Source organism: Pterocles gutturalis, unplaced genomic scaffold (assembly GCF_000699245.1).
Source record: "Pterocles gutturalis isolate BGI_N339 unplaced genomic scaffold, ASM69924v1 scaffold685, whole genome shotgun sequence".
NCBI lineage: Eukaryota > Metazoa > Chordata > Aves > Pterocliformes > Pteroclidae > Pterocles > Pterocles gutturalis.
Genome location: NW_010140383.1, coordinates 61350 through 70543, shown reverse-complemented (window position 1 = coordinate 70543; position 9194 = coordinate 61350). Strand labels below are relative to the sequence as shown.

At 41.2% G+C, this 9194-nt stretch overlaps 1 protein-coding gene across 1 annotated transcript in view; it reads left to right on the top strand.

Annotated features, from left to right (window-relative positions):
- Positions 1-2918: 2918 nt before the first annotated feature.
- The window catches only part of PPM1H (protein phosphatase, Mg2+/Mn2+ dependent, 1H), a gene marked incomplete at its 5' end in the record, with an annotated part of 49519 nt that continues 43243 nt past the window's right edge, over positions 2919-9194 (top strand). Inside the window, one exon of the mRNA XM_010083612.1 lies at positions 2919-3031. Coding sequence (XP_010081914.1) covers positions 2919-3031 — 113 coding nt within the window. The remainder of the gene's footprint in view (positions 3032-9194) is intronic.

Here is a 9194-nt window from a genome sequence, read left to right as displayed (position 1 = left end):
GTGATTAACCCGTGCTTTTTGCTCCGGGAAGCCCACGTCTGAGCCCCAGCGGGCTTCCGTGGCATGAATCAGTAGCCTTTTGAACAGAGGAGATAGACATGTTAATTATTTTGTTTCGCCCTGTCAGGGTTTGAGGGAGTCCTTTTGGGCGGAAAGGTGTGTTGGTTGATTCTGCCCGGCATTGCTCAGCTCTTCCCCTGCACACAGATTGCGGTGTGGGGATGAGCTGCATGCTACAGGAGAGAGGAGGAAAAAAGGGGGGGGGGGGGGGGGGTCGTGTGAGAAGAAGCTTGCTCTGAAATATTTCTTCAAATGGAAAATGGGGAAAATTTTTTTTACACTCAGACTTTGTCTAGAATGAGCCCCTTGACACCTGTGAAAACTTCAGAAGCGTTTTGGGATTGCTGCCCGTTTGTGCTTCACTATTTTCCCAGTAGCACTGGTATAAAGTATTCCATTAAAAGCCAATGTCTCTACATCAGAATGAGTTGGTGGCATTGGTACACTTTATTTTATTTTGATTTGTTGTTCCCCCTCAAATCTTGTTGAGCTGTAGGAAATGTCAGACCAAGTATGTAATATCAACTTAAACATGGCACTGAATATACTCTGCAAGTCACGGTAGTAAATGCAAGTTTTGAACAACAACTAGATGGAAGAACCCATGAACAGCAATGATTCGAAAAAATCCAGTACACACATCTAGTTCAAGTCAAGGAAACCCTGAAAATGAGGCCCTAAGGATTATTCGTCTTCTCTCCTTTAATAGATGCTTCTGAATTCTGCTTATTGAAAGAAATAAATTTTAATTTAGGCATACAAGCACTTGCAAAGTGTATGTATGACAGAGCTGAAACCAGGTGAGGAATTGTTATATTGTTTGAAGGTCTTGGAGGATGCTCTGAACTTGCGGAGGTGAAGGTTTTTAAAAATTCTTGGAAGTGCTTGGAAAATCCACTGTAGTATTTTTAAGTTTAAATTATTTTGATGGTTAGAAATGTCTGCTTCCTTTGAACTGTTCTTTTCAGCTTAATTTAAAAATATATAGAAACCATGGGGAGGAAAATCAGTTTCTCTATGGCAAGGTTAGATAAAGAGGCGTTTATAACAGGCCCATGTCCGTGACCAAAGGTTCTGCGAGATCTATTTTTAGCTTGGAGGTGTTTTCCTCCTGGTCTTCACACCCCTCACCCCGCCCCCTCCCCCCAAAAAAAAGAAAAAAAAAAGGAGCTAGCAGTAAACCCCTGAGTCTCTCCGGCAGCAGAGTGCAGTTCCCGTGTGCAGCAGAGGATGGCCTTGTTGGGCAGCGCAGCACATTTCTTGCTGTCCCAGTCACACTGCCTGCCTCAGTACTGTATTCATGGTACAAATGGGATCGGTCCCTATGTACACCGGCCTGCAAGGAGTCCCATTATTTGTGACAGGCACCTCTCCCTGTCCAGCCGGCTCAGGACAGTGGACGAGCACTGCTGAGCATCCCTGCTGCCACCCCAGGTCACCTTCCTCCCTGAAATTTGTGGGAAACAAAGCATGGTCCCTGGCCTGCAAGTCTGTAGATTTTCAATCAAATTGCAGCTGCCATGGTTTGCATTTGTTGTGGTGCTTTTCCTCAGATAAATTTAGTTCTGAAATAAAGCTTTAAATCCCATACCCCAAGGCATGGACAATTTGAGCTGTTTGTTGCTCAATGCAAATATGGAAATGGCTGAAGTGTAGCTCTGTGTGTATATGCACACACACAGAGGCAAACAAATGTATTCATAATAAAAAACCCCATACGAGTAGGCAGGGTTTAGCTGGAAAAAATCTGCCGGTACTTGCAATAGCAACATTAAATGATGCTCCCTGTTAGAATCTAGTATTACAAGGAGAGACCAGTTTGAAATTGGATTTGATTCTGGACACAGGAGAGAGGGTAGTTTGTAATGTGTTGTGTTATTACCCCAAACTAAACTCAGAGGCAGCAAAATTAATTCATTGGTATACACTTCAATTTTTGTTAACAATGTATAGAGTACTGGAAGGTAGCTCATTTACTTGTGTCCTTTATGTTCTCCAAGCTTTCCTGGGACTCTAGATAGAGATATATATGTATATATTTATATATTTTTTCATTCCTGGGTTTGATTGCTGATGACAGATGTGACTTGTGTTCTCCACTTCTATTAAGTAGGAGGGCTTTTTTATGCATAATATTTCTTACATTTAGAAAAGGTTGTAAGCTAAACACAGGAAGAACTATTTGACTAGGTACGTACCTCCTTAAATTTGGACCTCTGCACACACATAAAAATTAAGTCTTTTCAGGACCTTATAAAAGCAGTGAGGTGAGACAGGGTTAAATACTGTGGTTCATCCTGGAAAGTCTGGGAATGCATAGTGTTTTCCAGTAAATACTGTTCTACTGACCTCTCCACCCACCCTTGTGTCATGAGTGTGACTTGCTGCTGTTCCTAAAGGTATATGCTCTGCAATCCCAGCGGCCCTTTTGGAGAGCAGGTAGTTATTCATGTCGTAGCTAGGTCTCATTAATTATTTGCTGTCTATGTAAAGCACTCTCCAATTATACTACCAGATACTTGTTGTTAAGCTACATTTATCTTTGCCTTCATTGTGCTTTTTCCTTAGCAAATTCCCTTGCATCCTTTAGAGTTGCCATTTGTTCCTTGATGCCTGAAATTTTACAATCTTCTGTCCTGATTTTTCCCTGAACATCTTTGTATCATAAGTTATAGGTATTCCTTGACTTTCCATTCTTCTCCCTGACTACGTCGCCATAGCTGCAACAGTAAGGAAAGCCAGCATGACACATAGTTTAAGAAAGACTCCTTTTTTTTCTTTTTTTCTGGTGGAATTTTAATTTTCTAAAACATCAATTGCAATGCCGTCTCTATAAATCTTGTTTTCTTTTCCCATAGGATTTGCAAATAGAACGAGAGAGGACTGTGTATAATATTTCTGGCGGCTGTACAGCCCTTGTGGTGATGTATTTATTGGGGAAGCTTTACGTGGCAAATGCTGGTGATAGCAGGTGAGTAAATATGGTGTCTCCCCAACTATTCCTTCACCCCAAACTCCCCAGAGCTGGTGTTATCAAGTTCCTTAGTTGCAAACAGTATCACAAGAGGATTCTATTTCTTGGCTGGGGACACTGAACGGTTCTCATGGAAATTAATGCAAATGGCAGTGACAGGCTTCCGGTATCGTGTCGAGTGGTGGTTGCTGACAACACTTCTGGCCCTGTAGCAGTTTCTGAATGACTTGATGGTTGCAGAAAAGTGGAAAGACACTCAAGAGCCATTGGAACAGAAGAGATGTTGGGTGTGTAGTAGAATTCTGTGTTGAACACTGACAAAGTGACTGCATTTGGAACAGCTGGTAGGGCTGGACTGGCTCAGTAGTAAGTCCTGTGGCTCCTATTATCAGCTTTAGTCTTGGAAGGCCACCTGGTTCTCAGATTTTAATGTAACTCAAAGTAATAATCTGTAAGCACACAACTGCTGCTACTGCAATAGGGAGGAGGGGAGGGAGAGGGGCTGTCACAGGTTAGGATTTTTACTATGTCCTCTTCTAGCTTTCATATTTGTCCGTTTTTCAGAACTGAATCCTTGGTTCATGAGTTGTTGCTTTGTTATATTTGGAAGTTGGATGCTTGAAGACTCATGATGAGAAGTTTGTCTTCTGATTTAGCTAAAGCTAGGACCATACTGGAAATCTCTCATGTGCGTTCTTTTCCTCTCTCTCACTATCTATCTATACCACCATCAGAGAGAGACAATGAGGCTGTTCTTGCAGGACTTCAGACCTTCACATGTTTCTTTTGGCAATGGTCTGCATAAACAGGGCAGGGAGAACTGTTCCCCACATGATACAGACTGCTGTTGTGTTCTCTTAGTTAGCAGCTGAGAAATTTAAGTCTGCAGAGGTACTGAACTACGTTGTCTTCAGGTGAAGACTGCTATGGTTATTCATTTCTATTTGAGGTTTGCACACACAGTTCATGTTTGTACCGTGTGTGCACAATGTATTTACAGAGAACAGTCAAACGCAAAATGTTTTCTAGTTTAAACCTAACATTTTTATTGCCTCTTGCTGCTCTAAACTGTGTAGAAAGTCAGAAAAGTCCTTTGTGCATAAAGTTCCTATTCTTTTCATGTTGGTGATTCTTCTTAATATGTTGATTTGCTGTTTATGTTGCAAATTGTTCACCCAGTTCATCTTATCAAGTGATATATTTGAATCTTCTTTGCGTCAAATGAATCCTCACAGAGAGTAGCTGCAAACGTGTTTGAGTAGACCACCTATCTAGCCATCAGAACCACTAGCTGCACTCAGTTTGATCTCTTTTGCCATTAAATTAGAAATAATCATGTTTTCCTGTGCTATTATACTTGAAGTACAGTTGAGTCTCTTCCGTTGGGTTGGCTAAACTGTTTTGTTGTCTCTTAAAAGTGTGCTGTGTAAAATTGGCCATGCAGGACATACTTCTGAGTAGTTGAGAGATCTTAAATGACTGGCTACTTCCAGTTCCCCCAGGATTCCTCCTCTGCTTCCTGAGAGCAGCCTCAGCTCCATTGCAGTCTCTGACACCCAATGGGAAAAACTAGTTGGTGGTAATCTGGAATTAACCCAAGGGTCCACTGTAGTTAAAGCCACTAAGTCTTCAATAGGCTTTGAATATTCATCAAAACCCATCAAAAGTGTCTCTTCAGAAAGGCAGGAAGAGCAGGAATTACAAGAGAAGCCATTGGCAAGATTGCGTCTTGCTTAAACCAGGACTCAAATTTTTCTACTCATTCCTTGCATCTTGTAGTTAACAAGATCTCTGTAGATTCAAAATAGTTTGGTTTTGCACTTTCCAAATTGACTTCATGGAAACCTTCCTCATGCTGAGGAGAATTCTCTGGATTCCCAAAATCTTTCACTTTTTCAAATAAACCCACTTCCAGATTTTCCCAGCTCAACCAAGTAAAAGCTTTGAAGTGCAGAAGGTCAGTTGATCTGGGCCTCTCTCCCACCAAATCCCCACTTCCCAAGTTTCAGAAAAGGAGAAAAGCAGCTCTTGCAAACCAGCCAAGTTGCTCCTCATCACTGAAAGGGCATTTTAGGACTTAGAAAAGCAGCTCTGAGGTTGTCTACCTACTGCCAGGGTGCACAGTGCATTCCTGTATTTTTAAGAGCACAGTCACATAGCCAAGAAGTTTTATTTTCGTTAGTTGGGAAAACATGTTTCTTTTTTGCTGTCTCATGCCTTGCATGGTCAATTTTGCAGTTTGTACAGATCCAGATGAGGGCGGTGAGAAATACAGTAAGGAAACTACTTTAAAAAAATGTTTGTCTGCTCTTGAGAATAAGGGTGGTGTTTGTTTTTTCACCCAAACAGGGGACTAGTGCTTGTTGCTGTTGGAACTAGATGCCAAAACCCAGTTCTTCAGTCAAGCTTTAATTTCTTTTGGTTTACCTACTCATTTGTGCCTCTTCTCTGTCCTCCTTCTCCCCTCTCCGCTCCCCCACTGGAAAAAGCCTGCAAATAAATCGAGCTACATTTCCCACCGACTAGAGTCTGTGAGAGGAGGTTTTGTGCTGCAGGGGTGGGAAATAAACATTTTGGGTTCACGCAAACCTCATTTGTTCTGCCTCTGCCCAGAAGAGGGTTAGCTCTTTTAATTCCAGGCAACTTCAAAACAGTAGAAGTTTTTAAAGGTGGGTTTTGAACAGCCTCTGCTGTCACAGGACCAAGGTATGTGCAACAAACTGTTACTATCATAATGAGACTAAGGAAACGCCGAGTGTGAGACTTGAATAATAATGTGCTATGTGATGCCAGCTACACCTCTAGACCTATGTCTGTGGTATTCAGTTTAACCACCAAAGCTTCCCAAATCTAATAATTTCATGCCATGTACCCTGGCAGTGTTGTATAGCAGCTGTCCTTTTGTAGTTGATGTGTAATTACATCATGAAAGACTTTAATTACCATATTACTAAATTACCAGCCAGCAATCCTTTCAGGTTCAGCCCTAGCTTGCTTCTGTATGGACTGTTAGGCTTCTCCAAGCTGAACACTTTCGGTTGGTGCAAAAGGGAAGAAAAATTGTGCTAATTGTAGGTTTTGTTATGAACTATTATTGAGCATGATGTTATGGCATCACTAATGTCAATGATATAATTAAACTTCTGCTAACGATGCAATCACAGTTCTGTAATAATTATACATTAACTGCACATGATACCAGAACCCTACTAAAAATGAGGTGATGTATTCAGAGCCTGATAAAAACAACTTGGAGGGAGCTGCTTTCATTCTCTAGTGGTTTGTCTGATCATTCTTGGACTCTGCCATAAATATACCTACTTGTACAGTCAAAATTCATGTCTGAATATTGGCCAGAGCTTTTTTCTAATGTTTCTCTCTCTGTTTCTCTCTCTCTCCCTCTACCTCTCAGTGGTTAGCATTGTCAGTGCAAGGTTATCTAATTAGGGACTGATAGAGCTATAGTCAGCTGTCCAATATATAGTGCTTTTCTGGTGAGCATTGATGCACTGTGCTTTACTTACCAGTTTGACATATACGCTATGGTAACTAGGGCAGGGTCTGCTTTTTTTTAATAAGGAATAGTAAATCTTCTCTGCTCATTCTTTTAAATAGTATTGTTCAATTCTATATTGCTAAAGTGACTTTTACTTCTAAACTGCCATAACATGCCTTGTTAATCTTGGTTCTTTTTAGGTTTATGCTCTTTATCAGGATGTTGTTTTATAGCTAGTGATGAAGCAGTAGTAAAACAGGGTCTTAATGTTTTTACTGATTACTGCCCAATTATTGTATAGCCTCATGCAACATAATATTTGCCCAATATCACTACAGTGACTGTAGTGCCGTATGATCATATTAACTATCTTTGGTCCAAGTGTTCTTCTGGCTTTCATATTGTCTGGCTAAGGAGCTGCTTGGAGACTGCAGGCATTGCCATTTTGTGCTGTGCTTGGAGCCATGTAGGGTACCTTTGCTTTTTATCATTATACAAGAAGCAGAACACCACAAGTTGATTTTATTTTTCCATAAGCCCTGAAACACTCACTAAATCTTGGTCTTTTTTGATTTATTGGCAGAACACGGGATCAAAGCAAAGAGCCTGATGTTTTAGAGGCTTCACAGACTTGCAGGGTCACTGGATTTTTTTTGCTTTGCTTCACTAGCTTTTTTTTTTTTTTTTTTAATTATCTTTTTGCCTCCTGGCTTTTGCTCCCTGTGCTTTTGTTTTCAGGGCATATTCACCCTCTGCTTGAATATATATTCTCATATTCAGAATAGATTTTCTCCTCCATTTTGCAAGTGTAGAATTAATGCTAAGGCATTTGGGATTGTTAAATGGTCAGAGCTGGTTGAGTGAATGTTTTTGTGGCACTTCCGTGTTGGTCCAGGTTAAGCAACATCATTGGTGCCTCAGGTGCCCAGCTGTGGGAGAGTGTGTTTATAACACTGACTTCTCCTGGTGTAATAAAATAGTGGATTGAAAATTGAATTCTACTTTGTTTACTGTTTCACTTCTTTCTGGATTTGCTGATTGTTTTGAATCTCACTACATTTATACTTCCTCTTCTTTTGTGTCATGGTGCTTGTCAGCTGCTTCCCTTGTGCATAGTTCTCATTGTAGGAAGTCAAATTTGGGGTATTAATCTGCTTTTATGAAGCAAATGAGAGGGGCATGGAAACGGCCACACATCTGCTGACTGGTACTGTAGCTTAAATAAAATTTCTGAGAAATCAGAATTGATGATTCTGACCCATTTTTGTGGTTCATGGTATCTGACCTCTTCTTCAAGGCAGTCCAGTGGGGTGATTTTTGCCAGACGTGCTAACACTGTGTAAGGGTGGAAACCAAAAAGTGTTCTAACATACTACTATTGTAGAGCTAGTTTGCTTTAGTCTTTGGTTTGCAGGATTTTTAAGAAATTTAATTTTCTGATTTTCTTAACTACCCGTCTTCCAGTCTAAATGGTGTCTATTTTCCCTGTTTTCCTTGAGTGGTCTGCCTGAGCCCTCTCTGTCTCCTTACATCTGTGTCTGCATAAACAACAATAACTGTGCTTCATGCTTAGTACTTAGAGGTCTCTAGAAGAAAGACTAACTCAGTTACTAAGCTTCTCCAGTCTGCAGTGTTTGGAAAAGCGTTCTTTTTCCTGTCTCCTCCTAAAGATGAGACAAAAAGAGCTGCAAATCTCTGAACCACACCCAGAGCCTTTTCACCCTGGGACCAGGCAATCTGTGGTGACTCCTCTTCGTCCTCTGAAGTTCTCATTCCTCCAAATCGTCAAGAGATGCCTCCCAAGAGGCGAGAGCAACATTTACGGATTGTATTTTGGCCAACTGATGTACACATTTGCTTTTTAGACTATTATTAATTCTTTGATTGAATCACTTGAAAATAATAAATGTTTGATCATTTCAGAGCAACAGATAACCTAAGCCTGGTCTACTCAGGAGCCTGTGTAGTGAGGAGAGACTGAATTCAAGATGAAATAAGTCTCTCCCACACACATTCTCCTTCACTGACTGCAGTTTGGTAGGTGGAGAAGTCTGATCCTGCCTAGACAAAAATGTTGGAAGAGAGCATGGCATCTTAGTCACACTCAGGAGATATGGCCAAGTCCCATCTCTCTGTTTACCCTGCTTCCTTTCCTTAGAAGCCTGACTTGCAGGCCTGCAGAAAGCCCTTCTGCTCCTATCCTCCTGCCTGGCCTCCTTGCAGGGAGAAGCAAGAGCACAGGATTCATAGGAATAGCAGCAACCTCAGATATTGCAGGATTCTGTGCTGGGTAAAGCTTTTGGAGGCACTTCAGGAAACACTTTAAGTGAGGTGTGGAGAAAAGGTGTTGGATCAGAAATAAGTTGTTGCACTCAAAGTGCAGGGATGAGGAAGGGTGTTTTCATGCGATCGGTGGATGACTAGTTGCAGGATACTGGCGTGTCATATCCAGCACTGACTTGGCAGAAATTATTAATTTGGCAGTAAATGTTCATAGGCTTTTGAAGACAAAACAAATGTCCTGCTTCTTCTCCAAACTCTTGTTTTTCCTGGGAGAGTGCATGCCTTAGCAATGTCTATGGCAATCTAGCAGGTGTCAAAGCGATTGTAAACATTTTTGGTGAGTGGTACATTCAGTTAAGTCTTTGGTCCTAACCACACAGA